Source organism: Carlito syrichta, unplaced genomic scaffold (assembly GCF_000164805.1).
Source record: "Carlito syrichta isolate Samal-C Ts95f unplaced genomic scaffold, Tarsius_syrichta-2.0.1 Scaffold304030, whole genome shotgun sequence".
In the NCBI taxonomy this organism is placed as follows: domain Eukaryota; kingdom Metazoa; phylum Chordata; class Mammalia; order Primates; family Tarsiidae; genus Carlito; species Carlito syrichta.
Window position 1 is genome coordinate 334047 of NW_007248126.1, and position 25185 is coordinate 359231.

Here is a 25185-nt window from a genome sequence, read left to right on the forward strand (position 1 = left end):
TGAGTTATTTGAGCTTCTCATAGGTTCTGGATATTAGTCTCTCATTGAATGCATAGTGTGCAAATATTTTCTCCCATTCTGCAGGTTGTTCTGACTCTGATGCTTACTTATTTTGCTGTGCAGAGGTTTTTAGTTTAATTAAGTCTCACTTGTCTATTTTATTTATAACACCACTTTTATTATGCTACTTTGCATATTGTAATTTATTTTCATTAATAATATCTACTTGATTGTGAAAACATTATTGAAATATTAAATTTCATTAAAATAACAACATTGATTTGTGGTGAACATTACACATTTCACCTAATAACATACAAGTGTTTGTCTTTTCACTTGTGTTTTAGATTTAATTATCTACACTTAAGTTTTACAAATTTGAACTCAAAATATGGCTATTTTATTTTCTACATTTTCATTGAATATTATAATAGGATATTTAAAAACCTTGCATATGTTTACTTTTGCATATATCCAATTACATGAAGACTCAAAAACACACAACACATATTTTATATATATATATAATTACATATATAATATACAAATTTGTGTTGCTTTCAAAATTTTGTCAGAGTTTTATATATTTCCCTAAACATAGTTTTCTCTAAAAACAATTAAATATGAGTACTCATCCAGGAAACTAGTTATAAAACTAATTTATTATTTTTGATAGATATATCACTTACATTGTATATTCTGCATCTCAACTGTTTGTTTTCATATCCATATCCCATCCTAACTCAGCAACTGAGCTCTTTAGGAGTAGAAACCTTCATTTCATATTTGTATTTTCAAGATTTAACACTCAGTCTGGCATGTAGAGACCAATAAATGTCTATGACTGAACAGAATATGCGTGCATAAATGAATCTTTTGATTTAAAAATAATAGTATCCTCTAGACATTATTTGTGATAGAGATTAACTGAGGGGCATAAAGTGAAGGGTCTGTCAAGTTAGCAGACTACAGAAAACGTTCCGAGGAAATCATAGTCACTAAATCAAAATAGTTATTAGATCCATAGGAGGAGGAAAGAAAATATAAACTGGGATAATGACTGGGTCAAGGAAGTTTCTCAGGATGAGAAACAAGTTGCCCAACTAACTTGGATACAACAGCATCTCTCTGTAGGTGAGAATAGAGAGTGGTGAGAGATTGTGAAATGTGCCATGTTTTGAAAGTCAGTCTATTCATTATGTAAAATATTCCTTGAGAGATTTTCAATGAAGTGACATAAGATGCTAACCATACTTTATGAAGTTTACTGTAAAAAGAATGTGCTGAAGGACTAACATCTAGGATCTACAAGGAACTCAAACGTGCAGAAAGGAAAAAAACCAAACAGCCCCATTAAAAAGCTGGCAAAAGACATGAATAGACACTTCTTAAAAGAAGATATATGGGCAGCCAACAAACATATGAAAAAGCGTTCAGCCTCACTAATCATCAGAGAAATACAAATCAAAACCACATTGAGAATGATCCTCATTAACAAAACAAACAACAACAGGTGCTGGCAAGGATGAGGAGAAAAAGGAACTCGTCTGCACTTCTGGTGGGAATGCAAACTAGTGCAACCTCTTTGGAAGACAGTGTGGTGATTTCTGAAAGAACTAGAAATTGACCTCCCATATGACCCAGCAATTCTCCTATTGGAAATATACCTGGAGGAACTCAAGCCCTTCTACCAAAAAGATACCTACACATGCATGTTTGTTGCAGCTCTATTCACAATAGCAAAAACATAGAACCAACCATGCTGCCCACTGAAGCTAGACTGGATTAAAAAAGTGGTACATATTCGCAATATAATATTATGCAGTCATAAAGAAGGACAAACACATGGACTTAGCAGCAACTTGGATGAATTTGGAGTCTATCATACTCAGTGATCTGTCACAAAAACAAAAAACAGAGTACCATATGTTCTCACTCATATGTGAACCTTGAACAATTATCATAATACTATAAGAAAGGTATTGGCAGTTGAGGAAAACTGCCAGAGGAGGGAAAGGCACACCTCCTCAACAAGGGTGCCTGTGTAATGAGCATTTGTATACCCAACCCTGTATTGTACTCCACATCTTAAAAAAAAGTGCTGCTTTGAATTATAGAGAAAAGTAGAGTAGGCTAGAAAATTGGCTCTTTAAAGAACCCAGGAAATGGGACCAAGTCAAGAGAAATAATAACAGGATAAAAATGTCAGAATTGTCATGAGGAAAAAAAAATGCAAAAAAATCAATCAGATTTTAAATCTAACTTTTTCTCTTTCCTTTTTCCTTGTTTCAAGATACGTCATTTCCCCTTCTTAAATAAAAGAGTGTCATAATGAAATTTTCAATGTAGAAAAAAAATGCATTGAAAATTGAAAATTATATAACACTGGTATTTATTTGTGTATAATTACATTCAGTTGTAACAGACGCAAAAACATGGGGAGTTAAGTGGAATGAGAAGATTCCTAGATCTGTTTAGAATAAAAATAATTAAAATTTTACAGCTATTTATTAACACTATTTTATAAGTGATGTATCTGTGAGAAAATATCCATAAAATTCAATGCAAAATGAAAAAAAATATATTAGATGAATCTGAAGGGTCAAGTCTGTTTAAGGCATCCACTTTATTACTTGTGAGTTACTTTATTTTTTTAAAAATTAGGTATGTCAGAGCCTTCTAGCTGCTTTCAGAGAAGCAATATCTTTGAAAGATTAGGTTTAAACCAGTTTGGGTCAGAGTAGTACACATATACATATGAGATGTCATAATTATTTTCTGTAAAAGTTTGTGTTTTAAAACAGAATATTACTAACCTCATATGAAAATGATAAGTTTTTACTCTTCAGTCTTCTGGTAAGAGTAGGCAGGAAATAAAGGCAAAAAGTGCAGATTCTATCGGATAGGACCCATTTATCCTCAATTCAAAGGGCCTTTGTCATATCATATCCAGAGATGAAATTAAAAAAAAAATCAGCAACAACAACACCACTTAGATTGCCTTTTAACCTGTTGAAAAGAGTGCTAACTTTCTTAATTCACTTTTCTCTGAAAATAATATATATGAGTGATTTTATTTCACGTCATCTAAACTGGATAAAGTGATGCAGTGAGAAAATTGCAGTTTTTCCACACTTTGAACGCTTGAAAGATTTTTAAATTCCTTAACTTATTCATTTGCATTTATAAGTCATGTCTAAGTGCCTCATCATAGAAACTTTTCTGATTAATTTACTCCCAGCTTTGTGCCCTTTATAATTTTACAATAGTTCACTAGTGATATAGTTGGGATGTTTGTCTCCTCCAAATCTCATGTTGAAATTTGATCCCCAATCTTGGATGTGGTGCCTAATGTAAGGTATTTGGGGCATGGGGACAAATCCTTCATTAAGGCCTTGATGCTGTCTTTGCAGTAATAAGTTCTCACATTGTTCCTTCCAGTAAGAATTAGATGTTAAAAAGAGTCTGGCACTTCCTGCCCTCTCTCTCTCTTCCTCCCTCACCAAAAGATATACCAGATTCTCTTTACCTTCTCTCATAAGTGGAAGCTTCCTGGGGTCTCCGCAGTAATAGATGCTGGTGCCATGCTTCTTGAAGAGCCTGCACATTTGTGACCTAACTAAACCTCTTTTCCTTAAAAATTACCCAGTTTCAGATATTATTTTATAGCAACACAGACAGACAGAGACAACTGGTTTTCAGATGTACTTTATATTTTATAATTTGTGATTTAGTAATTACGTATGGTGGAATGTGAGGTGTACAGTGACAGAATACTAATTTTTCATAAACTTCTTTTTTTTTTTTTTTTTGGAGTTGGAGTTGGAGTCTCACTCTGTCGCCCAGACTGGAGTGCAGTGACTGCTCCCGGCCACCGCAGCCTCGACCTGCTGGGCTCCAGCGATCCTTCCTCCTCGGCCTTCCAAGTAGCTGGAATTACAGTCGCGCGCTACCAGGCCCGGCTAATTTTTTTATTTATTGTAGAGATGAGGTCTCACCAAGTTGCCCAGGTGGGTCTTGAACCCTCGGGCTCAGGCAATTCACTCACCTCAGCCTCCCAAGGCACGGGATTACAGGCTGAGCCACCGAACCCAGCTTATAAACTTCTAAATATACTGCATGGACTCTGAAAACTGTAGAGTTAAAAAAAATGAGACAGTATACAAAATTGATTCCATGACATCACATGCAAATATTCTGATTGAGAGACACAGATTGTCAGATTATATAAAAATGTAAGCTCTAATTATATGAGGATTATAAAAAAAAGTCCCCTAATATAAAGACAAAAATCAGAAGAGAGTAAAAGTGTAAATACGTATGCCATGCAGACTGCAAAAAAAAATCTAATATCAAATAAATTGGTCATGACAAAAAAAATTGCCAGAAGTAAAAAAGGACATATTGCAATGCTAGAAGGGGGATTCTCCTTAAAGACATAATCAGCATTAAACTTGTAAGCACCTACAAGTGCTTAAAAATACATGAAGCAAAAGTTAACAGACTTGAAATAAGGAATAGAAAAATTCACAAGGACTTTTGGTATTTTAATGTTCCTTTCAAGCGAATAGAACAAAGAGAGAAAAATTAGTCATGATATAGAAGATGGAATTGTAATGAGTTCCAAACTCTTTACTTGTCAGTGCTAAAAGGAAAAGTTTCTTTAATTATGTATACAATATTATTTTAAAATCGATTTCACCATCTTTGCCAATTATAGCTGTTTTTTTGACTGATTTTTTCCCTTCTGTGTTAAAGCCTTCATTCTTTTGTTCTCGTGTATAATAATTTTGAATGAATGCTGACTGTAAATATTACATTTTTAGGCACCTGGATTGTGTTTGTTTATCCTCTAAGAGTATTAAGGTTTATTCTAATAGATAATATTTGTTCAGCTTGTTTTTTTTTTATTTTTAAACTGTATAATGGTGGTCTAGATGTGTTTTTACAGGACTATTTTGACCCTATTTGGGTTTATTTATTTATTTGTTTGTTTTTTATTTTAAAGATGTGGGTTACAATTCAGGGTTAGGTACACACATGGTCATGATACAGGTAAAGTTTGGGTACTTTTATTGATGTTACTGAGTCCCCGCTCCCTCCCATGGCAATGTCCTACTGCTGCTAATTCCTTTCTTATAGTGTTACGATAAACGTTCAGGGTCTTCTTATTAGTGAATGCATGCAGTACTCAGATCTTTCTTTGGTTCTGTGATAGATCACTGAGACAATCCTTTCTGGAATCTTTCCTAAATGCCTTCGTCATTTAAGTCTTTTTATTCTAACTGGTTAGAAATTGAATGTCTAATAAGCACTATTAATTATTCACCTTGCAGTTTCTTTTGGGGGTTCTTTATCTGGTATTATGGCATATCACTGTATGTATATGCAGATTTCCATTAACTAGAGACACTGGAGATGATGCCCTGAAAATCCTCTGTACCTTTTTTCTGTTTTGCTTCAAAGCCTCTGGTGTTTGGCCACACAATTTCCACTTAATCACTTTCCCTTAATGTTAAACTCTGTCTTCTCAACTAATTGTAACTTCTCTGTTCTGTTTGGGTTTTCCTATTGTAATTGTAGTTCATAAATTGCCCCTAGGTAGAAAGCAGCAGACCAGAGAGATTACTTGCTTATTTCTCCTCTCTCCATGACATGGTCTGGCTGTGGTTGTTGTCTAATACCTAAAACATTTGTTGTATTGTATTCTGTTCAGTTGTCTAGTTGTTTATGGCAAGAGGGCCTGTCTGGTACCAGATGTTCTGTAATGGCCAAAAGACTTATTTTCTCAATTGATTTTTGACAAAGGCTTTCACATATTTCAATGCACAAAAAAGAGTCTCTTCATAATTAGTGTCCATGTATCTGGATACTTGAGTTAAAAAACAAAAGTGAAACTTGACCCTTAATTCACATCATTAAAAAAGTAATAAAAAGATCATACATAAATGTGCAATCAAAACTATAAAATTTCTAAAAACACTTAAGAAAAATTCTTAGAAATTTTCTATCCACTGACATCTTCTGACTGGTTCATTGGCTGTAAATCTTCAACTGTCTGCTGAATTTGAAGTTAAACCCTGTCTCTGCCCCTTATTGCAGTAGTCTTGATAGCTACTACAAAACTCCTGAATGAAGCCTCTTTTTAAAATCATTTTTAGATGTGTCAGATTAGTTTTCTCTTTAACACTATATAACAATAAATATAACTCCATTCAAATATATTATTGTAATTTTTTGCCTTCCTCAGAAAAATCAAATGTCAGTTAGTACTTGCAGGTTAATTTTTAAATTCTACTATAAAGATACATTCTCTAGTCCTACGTGTTTCACTTTTCACTCTCAAAAAATTTAGGAAAACAAATTAGTGTAATATTAGAATAAGTGCTCTGAGAAGTCTGTAGAAATAAACCTGTTTAACCTTGTTCAGCCCATGTTGCCATAGCCTCCAAACCCTATTTTTTGGGGAGAGGAGAGCTAGACAGTAAACATTATTGACATCACATTAAATTGTTTTGTGGATATCTTTGTAGAAACTGTAACTTTCCTAATGTCGAATGTTTAACACTACTTGTTTTTATAAACTTGGAATACACATCCTGATAACTGAAAATCTTACTCCAAGTAATTAAGGAATGATCTATTCTGGGAATTCAGTGTTACAAGCAGAAATAAAATATCAATAGAATAAAGTCATGTTAAAAACTAATTGTGTGTAGTATATCTTACTTAAAATATGTTTTCTTCACAGAAAAATATAAAATTATATCATTTTTGACAGATCAAAGTTAGTATGTATTCTATTCTACGTAATTCAAATCAACATTCAAAATTTTCTCTGAGTAATGGCAGCCTTAATAAATTAACTACCGATAACAAAATATATAAATAGAAAAGAAAAACAGAAAAAGAAATTTTAAGTGGAGATGCCAATTTTAAATAGTATAGACCAAATACACCGATTTTTAAATATGTTGTTAGTTTCATTAATTTATAGTTATTTCTTATTTCTAATAATGTCACTCAGATCCAGATGGTTCCTTTTAGGACATAAATTCTCTTATGAGATGTGCATCACTCATCTTGTTAAATTTTAAACAGAAATTTTTGCTTTTTAACCATAGAATTTGAGCAACACTGCAGCACTAGAACATATCAGCTTGTACTGCCTTATTGTAGAATTAAAGCTGACAGGTTTCGGGAGGATTACCTCAGCAGAGAGAGTGTTCCCCAGTTAGGCCAGACATGCTGCCATACACAACTATGTGGGGAGTTGGAAGTTTCTTCTTGAGAGGTGTGATCCTTGACCTATACCTGGGACAAGGCTTTTGACTCTGCTGCATGAACTAATCCAAGGATGAGTCCCAGAAGGTAAAAGAAAGAGCTTTAACTTAAACCTACAGTATGCATTCTAGGGAGTGTTGGCTTTTGTCTAGTTTTCTGTCAGTTTCATATCAGTTACAGTTCATGGAAATTCTGTCAGTTTCATGTTAGTTACAAGTCCTAGGAAATTTCTTAACCTTTGGCTCAGTAATTTTTCATTCTTCTCTATATCTAAGCTAGCTAACCTGCTTCAGTATCCCCTTATTATAATATATTCCTTTAAGCATATAAATAAAATAGATGAGATTTGCTTTAAAAGCTCTAATCTTGTACCTTTTTGTATGATAAGTGCAAATATTTGCAAATACAAAAGAAACATCATTTGAGTGAATCAAAATAACTCTGTCCCCTTTTGTGTAAAATAGTTCAAAGTATTAAAATTCTAATCGAGCCTTTTAGAATGTCAACTTTTAGGAAGGAAGAAATAATCAACAAGGGATTTTTTTTCAAACTGGGATAGCTTTACCCTCTCCCTGAACAATAGGAAGTCAAAATGGGAAATCATGTTCAAAATCAGATGGGGATTCTGAACAGAGAACTCTTAAATTTGATGTATTTGTTTTTTCATTTGTTCATTCCATCTGCAATAAATGGTTTGACTTGGTTTATTCATCAAAGTGTCTTTCCTTAGAGTTATCTTGCGTGAGATGTGCTTTTACTACGAGATCGTTTATTCCTAGAGAGCCAGTTTGCAGTCTAAATACTGTTTTACAATGTTCTTTGCTCTCCTTTAGCCTGCTCATTTAAAAAGACCCTATTACCTCAGTTATTGGGGTGAACGACAGGAAAGCCTTAGTGAGATGAGGCAGATATAACTAAACAGCTATAAGAGGTTAGAATCAGATGTTTAAGAAGTGTCAGTGGAGCAAACATTTTTCTTTGAACCTAGGTCAATTATGGGTGATTCAAAGGGGTAATAAAACCGTATATATGCTAACCCAGTACATTTCTTAGGTTCAAAAGAAGAAATGTGTTCTGAGCACCAAAAACCCTTTTGAATGTGATGTGCAGGCATCAGGAATGGAAGAAGACTCAAAGTATAGACTTTAAAGGAAACACAAATTTTCTGGTGGGTCTGTAGCTATATTATAAAGGGTAAAAGATGATCAGCCTCCAGATAATAGTAGAATAAATGCTTGCAGTTTTGGAGAGTGCTTTAGAAAGTAGCATTTCTTTCTGATATGAAACTAGAATTATTCCATAAAGTCACATATAAATATATTAAGGAGAAGTTAAATGTAAAGCCAAATAAAGTTTCTCATTTAAAAAATATGTTTTATTTATAATTGCCACTTATCATACAAATTTATGTAATGTTTTGATGCCTTAATATGTCGTATAATGACAAAATTAGAGGAAGTAATTAATTTAGACATTCATCATTCTTTGTTGAATAACATTGAAAATCTTCTCCTCTAGCTATCTTAAGATATACACTATATTGTTATTTGTTATAGGCACCCTACTGTGTAATCAAACACCAGAACTTAGCCCTTTCATCGAATTATAAATTTGACTTGTTGACCAACCCCTTCTGAAGCCTCCACTCCAGCTTTCCTCCCCAGACTCTAGTAATAACTATTCTGTTCTCTACTTCTATGAAATCAATTTGCTTAGATTCCACAGATGATTGAAACCTTGAGTTGTTTGTCTTTCTTTACCTGGCTGATTTTACTTACCATAATGTCCCCCAGTTCCATCCACGTTACCACAAATGCTAGGATTTCATTTTGCTTTAGGGTTTAAAAGTAATTCTTTATCTCTCTATATAAAAATTTACTTCTAGGTGAACATTTAGGTTGATTCCATATCTTGGATATTGTGAGTAGTGCTTCAATAAATATGGGAATACAAATATCTTTTCTTTCTTATTATTATAAAGATGTGGGGGTACAAATACCTTTTCAACATACTGTTTTAATGTTTGTGTGTGTGAGGGGGAGGTATATACATATAAGGATTGCTGGATTATACAATAGTTGAGAAATCTCTTTTCAGTTCTTTTGTTCATTTTAAATATTGTATTACTTGCTTTTATTTTTGCTTTAGATTTGTTTCAGGTCTTTATATATTTTGAATAAGAACGCCCTTATAGATGCATAGTTTACAATTATATTCTCCCATTCTGTGGTTCGTCTCTTCACTGTATTGTTTTCTTTGCTGTGCAGAAGTAGTAACTTATTACCTAACAATACTAAACATGACTATATATAAACTAAATTTATTAATTAAAATGCATAAAGTGACTAAATGGTTTAATAAATGCAAAGCCCAACTATATACTGCCTACAAGAAGTTAATTTCACCTGTAAAGACATTCATATACTGAAAATGAAAAGATGGAAAAAGATATTCTATGATAATGAGTGGGTGTAGTTATATTTCTATCAGATAAAAAAATTGTAAGTCAAAAATAATTTTTAAAAAACTTACAATAAAGCTATCATTTCATCATAAAGAGAGTGATACAGCAGGAGAATCTAGCAATCACAACTACATATGTACCCTACAAGGAAGCATCTATCCAGATTTGTAAAGAAAATATTAATAGGCTTAAACAGACTGGCTGCAATATAATAATAGTAAAGAATTTCACCACTCCACTTTCAACAATGGATATATCATCCAGACCAAAAAAGTGAACAAACATCAGAGTTAAACTCACTCTAGATAGAAAAGGCATAACAGACATTTACAGAGCCTTTTACCCAAAACCTGAGGAATACACGCTCACCTGAATGGACTGTTTTCCAGGATGGCCAATAAAGAAGGGCAAAAAACAAGTTTTAACAATTTTTTAATTTAAATTTGTTTGTTTGCTTGTTTGTGTTTCGGTTTTTGGTTTTTTTGAGTTGAAGTCTGACTCTGTCGCCCAGACTGGAGTGCAGTGGCCGCTCCCGGCCACCGCAGCCTCGACCTGCTGGGCTCCAGCGATCCTTCCGCCTCAGCCTTTCGAGTAGCCGGAATTACAGGCATGCGCTGCCACGCCCAGCTGATTTTTTGATTTATTGTAGAGATGAGGTCTCGCCAAGTTGCCCAGGTGGGTCTTGAACCCGCGGGCTCAGGCAATCCACTCACCTCAGCCTCCCAAAGGCGTGGTATTACAGGCTGAGCCACCAAGCCCGGCTTTTTAATTAAAATTTTATCAATTATCTTTTTTACTCACAGTGAAATAAAATTAGAAATCATCTCTTTATATGCATATTTTATGCTAATACATCAAAATTTAAATTGAATAAGATGAACTTTCTTTAACAGTATAAATTTAATTCAGTTTTTTACCAGTTCGTTGTTTCTTGCATAATAAAGGTCGGATTTGTGAACAAAACATAGAGCAATGACATGCTGACATGTTTAAGGAAATTCTTAGCATGTTTTCACTTCCTTGCAATAAAATTGTGTTTTCTTCTTTAGAATAAAAGCTTGAAAAACAAACTCTTGTCAGGAAACAAGCTGTGTGGCATTCATGCAGAAGAGGTGAGTAATTTTTTTCTTCTTCTAGCTTTAACTAGATGTAAACAATATTACTGCCAGGTTGTTTTTTGTTTTGTTTTGTTTTGTTTTTAACCCAGACATCTGGTAATTGTTTTTTCCCTTAAGGCATAAGCAAACTTTAAAATATGAAAATAAAACACATTTTAAACTTTTGAATATCTTTGAGTGTTTTAACATTGTATAGCCAAAAGGTAAAAAGATAAATTTTAACAAAGGTAGCTAAATGTTACTTTCATAAATTGTTTTTCTGGATTCCTTTCTTAAGTGGTATATCAGAATTTTCTTAATATTGAATTCCTGGATGTCCAGGAATTTTTCTTTTCTTTTTTGTTCTTTCTTTTTGTTGCATTTATATGATATATGGAAAGTTTTACATTGGCAAATGACCGTTAGAGTGAATATTACGGGATTAATCACAAACCTCACAAAATAAATTTATTCATTTGTTCTATTAGTTGTGCAGTATAGTTGTCTCATGCATTTGTCATGGGAAAAGAAATTATTCTGGTTAATACAGGTTTAACTAACATATCCGATTTCCTGTGCTTCCCATCTTCAAATCCATCTACTCTTTTTTTTTTTTTTTTTGAGTTGGAGTCTCACTCGGTCGCCCAGACTGGAGTGCAGTGGCTGCTCCCGGCCACCGCAGCCTCGCCTGCTGGGCTCCGGCAATCCTTCCACCTCAGCCTTCCAAGTAGCTGGAATTACAGGCATGCGCTACCACGCCCGGCTGATTTTTTTATTTATTGTCTCCCAAAGGCGCGGGATTATAGGCTGAGCCACCGAGCCCGGCTAAATCCATCTATTCTTATGATTCCCTATATAGTCTACAAATTTAGTTCACAATAAGTAATTCTTAGTAATAGCAATGAAATAATACTGATGATGTCACAATAAATGACTGCTTATATTTCAAGGAAAAAAAGTTACATCTTCTACAAAGCAAATTCAAAGATGTATTAGACATACAAGAAGTTTATTTAAAGAATACTCTGTAAATGTTAAGGGACAGTCATAAATGGCTTCATACCATGAAAATATTGAAAGCATATGAAGGAAGAGGGAAATAAGAAGGGTTAAGTACAATGAAAAAAGTGGCTTACACAAGTTAAAAGTTTAATCCTTTTCCCATAGCAATCTAAAAATAAGTCAAAGAGCTTCTAAAACAGCCCTATTGTCTTTTAAATATAGAATCACCCCTGGTTCTAAAATCAGTGTTTCTGTCACTATCATCTTCCAGCAGCAGAGAAAGGGGAGATAAATAACTTGGGGAAGAACAAGCATTTTGGTGAAGCACAAACATTGCTTCTTTTTCTTTTCTTTCTTTTTCTTTTTTTTTGAGTTGGAGGCTCACTCTGTTGCCCAGGCTGGAGTGCAGCCGCAAGCTCATGGCCACCACAGCCTGGACCTGCTAGGCTCAGGTGATCCTTCCTCCTCAGCCTTCCAAGTAGCTGGAACTACTTGGGAGCGCTACCATGCTCGGTTAACAAGCATTGCTCTTTAGCAGTTTAACTAGAGAATAGTGTCATATATCTCGTAGTACTCTATTTCCTGAAAACTCAGTCATGTGCCTAGGCAAGTTGAAGGAAGGCTAGAAGTGTCATTAGGTCAGTCCTATTGTGTGTAGCTTGCACTTGGGATCTCTTTTGTTTAAAAAAAAAATGAGGCTACTCCTTGATAAACATGTAAAAATCATTATCACAATGACTATCATTAAACTCTATCATACAATACAATCCATCTTATATTTTCAATAATATTGGGTATGAAATGAATCAAAAATTTTAAAACATAGAAGCTGAAAATGGATACTCCATTAGATGTATAATCAGACTAAATGACCTGTAGATCTGATCCAGTGTAGTATTTCATTTCATTGCATTTTTCCAATTGGACAGAAATAGACTTGTACATAGTTTGTTTCCTATGGTTCTAGAAGTAGTACAAATGTGGTATGTGCGGGTATTGTATTACCACTGATAGAAGCTAGATTCTGAGATGGTCCACATGTTCATAGGGTCTCTACAACATTTGTGGACATGAAAGAGAAGAAGCTCTCTGCAGAAAGTATCTGTAGCATTTAGAAAAAAAAATTAAAGGTAAGCCAGGCATGGTGGTACATGCCTGCATTCCTAGCTACTGAGGGAGACTGAACTGGGTGAACACTTTGAGTCCAGGAATTTGAGGCCATCTTGAACTATGATTGTGCCACTGCACTTTAAGTGACTGGATGACAAAACAAAACTCTTTTTCTTAAATCATAATTAGCTAATTAGAAAAAAGTTGGACCACTGCTATATCAGTGACAGTAGACCTTTGGTATTCATGGATAAACAAAATATTCACACTTCAAAAATGCCCAATGATTTGCCAATGTTTTAATTTGCCATGATACAAAATAAACAAAGGAAGCTACTACAATGGCTATCTACTGTAGTCATCACCATTACTCCCTGAAAGAAATGCTGGTTGAACAGGAAAATGGAGAAAGAAAAAAATCTCAGAATAAGAGATCATCTCCTAAATGGGATAAAACACCAAGCTAAGCTGTTCATCAAGGTCGCCTTCTTCTTCATCTTCTTCTCCAGCTTCATCTTATTGTCATCATCTTCATCGTTATTAAACTTTAATTTTTCTGTAGATTGGTGAAAACTTTATGACTCACAGGCACCATTTCAAACTGAATTTGAAATCACGAAGGTAGAAAAATACAATTATGAAATTTCCCAATGTAGTAATATTTTCATTGTTTGAAGGTTATGTTTTTGATCATTTTCAAGTTTCAAAATGTCACTGACAGACTGAAATGAAACAGTCAACGTGTGACTTGGGTTTCAGATCGACCACATTATAAAAATGATGCACTGACTCAGAATGCAATTATTCCTTGCATAACCTTTCATCAAGTCCTTAGAAAGGATTCCGCTTTTTAACACACTGAAATTAGGAGAGGACTGGAATGTGCAATGCATAAAAGAAATGGATAACTGTGAGGAAAACATCCAAATATTATTTTTATATTTTGATCAAACTCAAGAAATCTAGCCATCAATGGTTACTAAATGCAGGGAAAAAAAGACATCTGGTTTTATTGTGATTCCTGAATGAATCACTGAATAATATAGTAATTGATGTATTAATAATAATTCCAAGTTATGAAGACAATTTTAAACTATATTTTGTGCATTCAGTATAATTATACATTAAAAATGAACTCTTCACATGGTTAAAATGAATCATTTCTAGCACTTGAAAGAGCATCTATTATGTGGGAGAATAGATGTGCAGTTGGGCAAATCATGTGTACCATATGCAATAGTGATCTCCCATTCCCCATTGATACTCATCAGCACTAGCTTGAAGGAAAAAAAAGAATAAAGAAAATCTGTTTTTCTGAGACATGGTCTATCCTGGTTGTAAATGAGTCTGAGACAGCAGCTTGGAACAGCAGGGAGAAAATGCCAATCAACTGTGCATTTGAAATTGTGTGATTTAACATAAACTGTCCTTTACTGAAATCAGTAGAACAAAATAATAATTGCCTTGTAAGCCAGAATATCTTAGAGAGTAAATTAATATAATAAGAAAGAGATGCTGTGTCTGAAATATCATTATTTTAGGTAACTCGGGAAATGTTCTACGGGAAGGGGCAGAGAAGTAGTTAATGTAATTTTGAAGTAGAAGTATGAATTCAAGGCTCTGAGGGTTCAAGGATGAGTTTTTATTCTTATGAGCTATTGACAGTTATACACACACAATGAGGTCTTTTTGCCTTTTTATGGTATCACACACGTCACATTCACTATCCATACAAAGAGAAAAAGAATGATTTTCTATGGAAATTGAAAACATTAAATATTTTATGAGGAATCACAAACTCCAGCTGCTTCTGTGCTTAGATTTAAATTGCCTTTTACAGAATTATTAATATACTACACTCTTAAGCCTCTTCTTCCTCCCTCTCTCCCTACTTTTCTTCCTTTCTTTCTCTTTTCCTCTCTCCCCACTTCCTCTTTATTTTTCCCCTTCCCTCCTCCTTTTTTGTTTCTTTTTTCTTTCTGTTTTCATTTCATTTTGCTTTACTTTTGTTCTCTCATTAATTCCTGATTCAGTAGGTGATGAAATGCAGGCGCCTCACCTTAGAGATGCCTGTGAAAAACCGTGTTTCCAATTTTGAAACTCGCATTAGGATCTTGCAGTGATCTGTCATTTACAACACTTTCAACTTTGTACCTTAATTGATGGAACTTACAGCATGGGACAATGACTTAAAAGCTATGGCTCCATTATAATACAGTCTCCCAATTTACAAGTCTACTTCATTACATATCTGAATGTGAGAAAAAAACTAAACAGTAAACTTAAAATTGTTTCAATGGAAAGACTCACACGCGCATTATATGCTTGAAAAATTATATTTTAACAATCTGGGTGAAATCTTTTTATTAAAGAAAACTTTCGTATCAACACAATTTACAAGGATATAATGGTCACATAAGAATCTTGTGTCTATTACCTACTAGAGTCAGACATTTTAAAAATGAAATTTTAACGAAATGTACTCTTCATACAGTACAATTTATCTTCTATATAGTTGATGCATCTGACCAATGTATAGATACAAGATATGGAATAGTTCTATCATCTTCAAAATTTCTATTTGATATTTTACACTCAATCTCGACCTCCAATTCTCAGCTCCTGTCAACTACCAACCTTATTTCTGTCCCTGTTTGTTTGCCTATTTTAGAATATCGTGCAAATAGAATTACTTACATAAAATATAATTTCCAGTGACTGAAATCCTTCACATTGTAGAATGCTGTGAAATTCATACATATTGTTCTAGAATTCAGTACTTTATTCCTTTTCTTTTTTAATTCCTCTATAGTACTCAAGTATTCCACTTCATGAACATACCACAATTTATCTATTCAGCATATAATGGACATATGAGTTGTTTCCAGCTTTTAGCAATTATGAATTTAGATGCTATAAGCATTTGTGTATGCATTATCATTTCTCTTGAGTAAATATCTAGGAAGGAATGCAGTGTGATAAAGTGCACATATGTTTACCTCGATAGGGACACAATAAATGGTTTCCCAAAGTAAGGGTGATAATGTGTAATCCCATTCAACTATTTTTTAATCATCATATTTTCTTCTTGTGATCATGGTAATCCATTTTGTGTGTGTGGGTGTGTGTGCATGCACGCGTGTCTGTGTGTGTTTCTAGAGTAAAGAATCAAGACCTAGAATTTTAAATGTAGAAATCCAATTAACTGAGGTCCTTATATTAGGATGTTGGAAATTGAGACTGTCCTAAAATATTGAAAATATATAATCATCATTCTGTGGCTTAAGAGACCATGATTAAATGTGATGACTAAACATGTTTGCTGATAAATATTTCTTTGCTATGGATTTTCATATTTGTGATATCCTTCTGAAAAAATACATTTTTTGGAATTGCAAACACCATTTACCTCATCATCTTAGCCTTGTAGCAGCTTTCTTTGTCTCCCATCACATTTACTTCCACTTAGGACACATACCACATTCAAAATTGTGCATATTTAATATTAAAAAATAAGTAATTTAAAATAAGCCATGAAAACTGAGACATACATATGCACAAATATGTCAAGCATCTGCTATTTGACTGGTGACCGTACTGGGAGACAGAAATTCTGTGTGTTTGGTTGTGGAGTGAGGGAAGAACAATAAGCAACGTTTTTCTTTATATAGTGTTTTTTTTTCTTTTTCCAGTTTTTTTAAGCATGTTTTTTTTTTTCCCCCTGCCAAGAATACGTGGATGTCTGATTCTCAAAGAAGAGTTTATACTTTTCTGTTTCGCTTTTGAACTACTTGGTCTCTGTTTTGCTTGGCTGAAGTGTTTCTTCTTGTGCAGTCTGAAAGAATTTTTATCTTCAAGTCTGAAAATATAAATGAATTAAGGCACTAATCTGTGTTTCTATTCCTGCAGTCAAAAAAAATCCAAGCCCAGCTGAAGGAGCTTCGTTATGGGAAGAAGGATTTATTATTTAAGGTGAGCAGTCTTCTCCCTTTCCCCTCCAACTAGTTAGCTCAATACCTAAACTATCAAACATATTGTTTAGCTTAAATTTAGTTTATGGACTTTCTAAAGAATTGGAGTTGTATCTGACTGCATTGAAAATTTCAACTTTCATTTTCTTACCTACTTAATTAATGGTGATAAATGCAGATATTTTTTCCTAGGTGTATTCTTAGTCAAAGACAGGCCTCATTCCAAAGTGTAAGTTCAATTACACTAATTCAACAATGAGGAATCTTGTCTTTTAGAATATTTACATAAAGTAGAGCATACATATAGGTGGTTTCAATGGTGAAAGGAGGGCTTACAATTTTGATTTTTATAGATTTCTGTATAAATCTATTTATTATTAAGAATCATCAATTTAATAATTGTCAATTAATTTTGTTGTAGATTTTAATTTATATGATTATCAAATTCAAACCAATGAATGGATAGGCAACTATTGCAACCTATGTACATGGAGATTGAATAATAATCTTGCAAAAATATCCAATTCTTAATTCCTGGAACCTCTGATTGTCAACTTATATTGCAAAGAGGACTTTGCCAATGTGATTAAGTTAAGGATGCTAAAATGGGAAGAGCATTCTTCTTACTTATGTGGGTCTTAAATATAATCACATGAGTCCTCATAAAATGAGTCTAAAAAGTTGAATGACGAATGCTATTTGATCAAAGATACAGGAAGAGAAAAATAATGAAAATGATTCTCCACTATAACCCCCAGAAGAAACCAGTCATGCTAACAGCTTGATTTCAGTTCCACAAAATTTGTTTTAGACTTCTGACCTCCAGAAACGTAGAAGAATAAATGTGTGTTGTGTAAAGTCACTATGTTTGTGATAATTTGTTATAGCAGCAACAAAATAATTAATATAGATACTTTATTAATTCCTCCTTGAACAGGGGAAATAAAAAGGAAATGCTTATAATTGTTGTGGTTGTCGTATATCTACCTTGCCAAATGCAGTTGAGTGACAGATCGTGAAGCTCTTAGGAGTAGGAATAATATTTTGTTTAATAAAAATATATGTATGCTACTTTATAGGTAATACTTTTCTTTTAAAATATTTTTGTTTTAATGGTCAGACTGATCTTTGAATCTATGAAGAGATCTAAGATGCCAGTTTTAAATTGCATGGGAACAAATCTCCACTTTAATGATTGGGAAGTGATACAATTTTTCTAATGAGAATATTAAAAAAATGACATCTCTCTTTTTAGTACATTTACTTTTGGTTTAGAGTCATAGGAAAATGTTCTGATTATGTCAACCAGTATTTATTAACCACTCATTCCATGCAAGGCATGAATCAGATGTGTCATGGCTTTTGTTTGTCCATACGAGTGTCTCCTGCCATTTATTTGTCTTTGATTATTAGGAGACATTCTCCAGCACCCCAAGCAAATAGTGCATTAATTCTCACTGATACTTCCTAACCCTCATCTCCCAGCATTCTACTCATTTGATTGATAAATAGATAGGGTAAACTTGTGAAACCAAGGAATTTGTTTTCGACTTTCATGCCGAGGATCTTGAGCTCCGGCTATTTTAACTCTTACATTTAGCTTGATCTTACATTTTTGTAGTCACTAACAATATATAGTTTAAATAAACAGCAACAACAACGTGTATCTGTTTATTTGCAAATAGATTTCTAAGTCTATGTGAGTTGATTTGGCTTAATCAGGTCAGGAGTGTTATAAAACAAATCTTGTTTTCCGGGAGTTTATGAGCTATGGTATTAAGCCTAGAGTTGTATGCGATGACAAAAAAAAAAAAAATCCTTGAAACTTTTTGAGTCTTTTGAATTTTATCTCTCCTAGTGAAGTTTCAGGAAAAAAAGTTTGGGTAAGAAAATGAGAAGATCCAGTAATATCCAGTGATTTGTTTCTTTGTAACATGCCTTTGGAATGTAGATTAATAATCTATAAACTTTTAATATTACTTAGGTTAGGACTTGTTGACAATTTTTCTGACTTGAAAATAGAGTCTTACTATTTATAAACCTTGCAATTTCATGTCGCTATAAGAAGAGCACGCATATATGAAATAAGAACTGTATATGAAAGGAATGTGAAGTTGCATGAATTAGGATGCCTTCAGCATATGCCATCTCCCCAAAAGCTGTTTCACTGTAAGAATTTTTAACTCAAATAGCAAGATACCTGAAAGCATGGCAATTTCATAGTTTATTCAGTAGCTCAACAATGCAAACAACATTCATTTGTTTATTGTTTTTTATCCCCTACCATTCCATTACATAATCCTCAACTTTCTGACTTATTCTAACATTTTGTTCCTCATACTTTCATGATGACTGCTAAACATCTACATTCTGTGTCTTCATCTAACTGTGTACAAAGTCAAAGAGGAAAACAGTCACTATTTTTTATATAGGATGGACTTTTTTTTTTTTTGAGTTGGAGTCTCACTCTGTCGCCCAGACTGGAGTGCAGTGGCCGCTCCCGGCCACCGCAGCCTCGGCCTGCTGGGCTCCGGCCATCCTTCCGCCTCAGCCTTCCGAGTAGCCGGAATTACAGGCATGCGCCACCACGCCCAGCTGATTTTTTTGATTTATTGTAGAGATGAGGTCTCGCTACCCAGGCGGGTCTCGAACCCGCGGGCTCAGGCAATTCACTCACCTCAGCCTCCCAAAGGCGCGGGATTACAGGCTGAGCCACCGAGCCTGGCTAGGATGGACTTTTTAAAGGAAGTCTCCCAAAGAGAGGTCATGTATACACGCAAAAGTAAAACTTTAGCATGTTCAATTTCAATTGTGAAAGACTGTTTTTTTTAGAGATGTAAGTAATAGGAATGGTTGTTAGTGAGGGAATCAGGCAGCCAATAGTTTCTGCTATAACACATTAATTCACTCATTTTGATGGCAGTAAAGTTACCTATTTTGCCTACTACTCTGTTAACAGTGCACCACTTAACTCTTGAATAAACATATACTAGATAATTTGATAGATGATAGATTGATTGAAAGATAGATAGATAGATGATAAATATAAATGTGTCAGGAAGATAAACAGTAGAAGCTTGTGTACATTGCACTAAGGATATATGATCACAGACATTCACCCAGGCATCTTTAGAAATGAGTCTACAAATTATCTGCTATTATTTTGCTGAAATAAGTAGTAGCAGAATCTATTTCTAGTACTTTCCCCTTAGGATATGTTCAATTTTGAATATATTTGATGGTTTTTATTAAATGTGGACTTTGAAGAAGTAATGCTTACTGTTGAAGCATTTACATTTTATTCTAAAAATAATAGCATATTCTGACAATAGAAAGGCCTGATGATAAATTCAGCTCCCTTATTACTGCTTGAGAGTTACCTTTCGTTTGAGGAAGGCTTCCAGCTTTCTGTAAAGATTCTTCACCAAAGACCTAAACCTAACCTAACTTTTCATTGCTTATAGCTTGAGTTACCCTGTGTTCTCCTCTTAGATTCCATTTAGAGATGATAGTCTCTGGAATACCTACTACCCATTTGCTAATCTTTTTAAAGTTGACAAATGCACTTCTTTATTTTACAATTTTCTACATTTTATTTTTTCATTCTACAAAAAATTAAAAAATGTATCAAAAAGTATAAAGCCAAAAGAAAACACTAAAATCCTATCACTTAAAACAAATGCGAATAATATTTTGACATATCTAATATTTCTATCTATCTCCTTTTGCACAGGCTATATGTGCTTGGTGATTGGTATGTGTGTGCATTTATATGTGCATATATAAGTTACAATATATTATTGACAACCACAGGTTCCTAGACTTTCATAATTGAAATTTATATGAGGCCAAATGATTCCCAGACAAGGCTTTATTGGGGGCTTCTTTATTGGGGGCTTCTATAAGAAAGACAGCTCAGGAGGAAGAGTTCTCTGGCTGACTCCCCAAAGAGACCTTATTTATTAGACAAAGGAAGGGATGTACAACAAATAAAACGTATGTTAGCATGATTAGGGAGGGTTAATAAGGGCATGTGTATCGTATAGATGCATACTTTTTCACATGTCATATGTGCAAAAAAATGGTAGTTGAGTCCCTCCTGGGGTGGGATTTTGGTATTATAATGAAGGAAAAGTTATAATTGGACACTCTCTGTTCCTTGTGTTCATGGGGTGAGGGGCAGACAAGGAGTTGACACCCCAAGTACCAGGTTTATGGTGCAACATTGATGATATTAACAGGTTTTCAAGGTTGTCGTCTGTAGGGTGGCTCTCACTGGAGTGTTGTTGCAATGTCTGGTGGGTTAAACTAAGTGAGGGAGGCTGAGTCCTATCCTTGCTCTGTCTCAATATTAATATATCAATATATGTGATATATATATATATATATTCTTTTTAACATAATGTTAAAGCACAAAGGTAGCCTACGGTTTTCATTTTTAATCTAAATCTAAATGCATAATCTTCTATAATATGGATATGCCAAAGTTGAATTAACCTTTTATTTAACATGTAGGTATGTGTATATATATATATATATATATATATATATATATATATATATATATATATATTAATATGTACATATGTGCAATATGATTTTAATTGGCACTATGTTGAAAAATGTTTTCCTGTTTTTAATTTGATGTGTAGTTTTTATGAAATATGTATCTATAAGGTAGTTTTCTAAAATTATTGGAAAATGTTAATGTTATTGATATGTAGTACAGGTTATTTACCCTCCCATCAGTTCAGCAATGAGAAATGTTGACTTTATTTAAGATTTTTTATATGAGGTGTTCTCATTAAAGAAACAAAAATAAATAAGTAGGTAACTATATACATGAATAAATTCACTAAAACAATGGCAAACTGTGTTGTTTTAAGAGATTATAAAGTGAAAATGATTGTTCCAATTTTCCATAAACTTGATTATCAGGCAGTTTAAATACTTACAAGGTCAATCATTTTATTTTCTTTGTTTAATTTTGTTTTGGTTTTATTAAATTCAAAACAATTTCTTCAATACTCTCCAGTCAACAAAAATTCAATTTATCAACTTCCCTATTGAGGTAGATAATGGGAGACATATGAATAGCTTTGTGATTATTCCTGCTGCTTATTGAATAAAACCAATTTCATTTCATCATAAGTAATTCAGTGTCTGAAATAAAATAATTAATTAAATTGCTGACTTCAAAGAGTTTGTAGTCTATTGATAAAATATACTATAGTGATACAATTGGTCCTCTGTGTTGGTGGGTTCTGTGTCCATAATACAACTTTAGTTTGAAAATATTTTAAAAATTCAATCGAGCAACCTCAATGCTGGGTATCAACCCCAAAACGAAAAATATACTTGCACTTTATAAGTTTATCATATAGCACTATTTACTTTAGCAAAGATGTGGAACCAACCTAAATGTCAATCAATGTGTTACCAAAATGACAGGGGCTTGGTCCAGGGTCATTAATTTATACTTATGTCATTCACATGTTGAACCTATTTTTAATGAGAAAAAGGACTTTTAATGCCATTCATTTGTTATAAGTATTTATCTCCAGCTAGGTGAGGTTTGGTGCCAAAATATAGTCACCTCACAAAAGAAGTTTGAGGGGTTACCAATTTGTTTTTTACATGTTTTACAAGCTTTAAGGTTTGCAAAACACGTTCATTTGTGAGTCAAAAGAATTCTGTGAGTCAGTCAGGGCAGATAACATTGTCCTCTTATCACGGATCAGAAAAACAAGACCCAGAGAAGTTACAAGAGTTGTATGAAATCAAGGGACAAGTAAGTGGCGGAGTTTTATCTTAATTTAAGTTTTTTCATTCCACTGTATCACATTTTTACCCCTCATATCTCTATTTTGTACCTTAAGGTGATTTATAGAGTATGTCTTTTAGAAAAACTTTCTAATGTACTAAAAGAGCTAAAGGTCAAACAGGCATAAGTGAAAATATAAGCTTAGTGACATGAAATAAACTTCATAATGCCTGTGAGGAACAAAAAGTTAATGCATATACTTAAAAACCTATGTATTTTTAGGACACACACAAAAAAGCTGATGCTTTCAGTTTAGAATTGTCAATCACTTGGGACGGAGGTGTCTTCTAAGACTCCCTATATTATGTGATCTACTCAGCCAGTTTTAAAGAATCAGCAGGCTAAGAGAATGTTCTGTGATAAGAAATAAGAGAAAGTCAATTGCCTTGTCAAAATCAATCCAACTTTTCAGCCTTATTGCTTGTATTCTTAAAGCACAAAAGGCAACTACCTTCACTTAGTTTTTCATTATTTACTGGATAATAGAGTAGAGATACGGGTTTTAAAAGGTCATGCATTTCTTGCCATAAGTCATGACAAGTTAAAATTTAAGAAACATCTTTTTTCTCCAAAAAGCTTATAGAATTTTTCAAATATTTTGTTCAAAAGTATTTATTGTGCATGTATTATTTACCAGGCACTGAGCAAAGGGTTATTATTATTATTTTTTGAGTTGGGGTGCTCTATCACCCAGACTGGAGTGCAGTGGCCGCTCCCAGCCACCGCGGCATCCACCTGCTGGGCTCCGCTGATCCTTCCGAGTAGCGGGAACTACAGGCGCGCGCTACCACGCTCGGCTAATTTTTTTATTTATTGTAGAGATGAGGTCTCGCCAAACTTAGTTGCCCAGGCAGGTCTCGAACCTGCGGGCTCAGGCAATCCACTCATCTCAGTCTCCCAAGGCACAGGATTACAGGCTGAGCCACCGAGCCAGGCGTGCAAAGTGTTATTTCTATTTGACCAAGATGCCTTTGTGCTTTAGTGAGGGGTGTAGAGTAAGTGAATGCATTTCAGCATTTCGGGAAGTTCTTGTATACTCAGAATTTGTTTATAATGTTTATCTATTTGCATATTAATAATCTGATAAATTTTACAAACGCCTTTCTAAAAATTCAGATTATTAAATGATCTGTATGCACTTTTTGTTACCAAAGATAACAAAGATATGGTTTAACACGTTAAGAACCATTGCTTTGCATATCACCTTTTTTACTTTCTGTAATTGTAAGCATTTTAGGCAATGGTAGAAGATGCTTTCTCTGGCTGTAATCAATCATAAATCATGCTTGTTCCAATTTCTCTTTTTCTCTTTTTTACTCTGGTCACTTGCTTGAAAACTAAAGAGTGTTCTAACTGACATTTTTCTCTTTTTTACTCTGGTCACTTGCTTGAAAACTAAAGAGTGTTCTAACTGACATTTTTCTCTTTTTTACTCTGGTCACTTGCTTGAAAACTAAAGAGTGTTCTAACTGACAGTCTTGTGGTTATGCTCGTACTCATTTTAAGAAAATGTTTATAATTTTAATAATATATTTAAATTTAAATTTCTATAGTTTAAATTTTACTATTTTTAACCAAATTTATCATTAATTCAGAATTTGCAAAAAAAATTCTGACATATTACATAAGAAAACAAAACATTTTAAGTGACGTATGTTAGGACTTGTAAATACATTTATTTTATTTTATTTTATTATTATTATTTTTTAATTTTATTTTTAAAATGTGGGGTACAATAAATACACATTAAAATATGAATAGCTTTGTGTTACCCCCTTCCCCCATTCTGTGCCTATTCCAGACCTTTTTAATGGATCATGGTGCTTTTTCCCACTGACTCTTTTTTCATTCAAAGGTTTGCAACAGCCTCTAAAAACCTTTCAAAGTGGTTATTCAAGATACAGCCTATTTTCCATTTTTAATAAGCTCTAAATATTTTTCCTGTGACCAGTCTTCAGCCTCTAGAGAGCTACTCTACCAGGATTTGTTTACTATTGTCTTACCATTGCCGTAAATAGTCTTTGTTATATTTGCAAACACTTTGTAGAGAAGTACATGTAAGCTAAAGAATGTAAGAGAATGTGGCACAATGAAATGCCTGTGTGGAAACTCAAAAGGAAGACAATTAATGGTATACCAACCCTAGAACATTTCTCCTTGAGACTGAGAGGGTGGTTTGAGCACTGAATTGGCTTTCTTTACATATCCTCCTGGGCATCAGATTGTCTGATGTCTTGGCTTGGCAAACTGTCCTCCCCGTGAGAGGGATCGTCAGCCTTATACTAGGTATAGCTGACTTGCACATATCTTTGCGTGAAACCAATATAGAGCAGTGGTGCAATTATGAGTCTTTTGAGGAAAATAACACCCCTTGTGGACTTTGTCTGGGTTACTAACATTTTAGTTCTAAGGTCCAGCTGTAGCCAATTGATT

At 33.7% G+C, this 25185-nt stretch overlaps 1 protein-coding gene across 2 annotated transcripts in view; it reads left to right on the forward strand.

Annotated features, from left to right (window-relative positions):
• The window catches only part of LUZP2 (leucine zipper protein 2), a 323334-nt gene that overhangs the window by 172645 nt on the left and 125504 nt on the right, over positions 1–25185 (forward strand). For both annotated transcript variants that reach the window (XM_008059417.1, XM_008059418.1), the window contains exons 5-6: positions 10798–10860; positions 16867–16929. In XM_008059417.1, coding sequence (XP_008057608.1) covers positions 10798–10860; positions 16867–16929 — 126 coding nt within the window. The remainder of the gene's footprint in view (positions 1–10797; positions 10861–16866; positions 16930–25185) is intronic.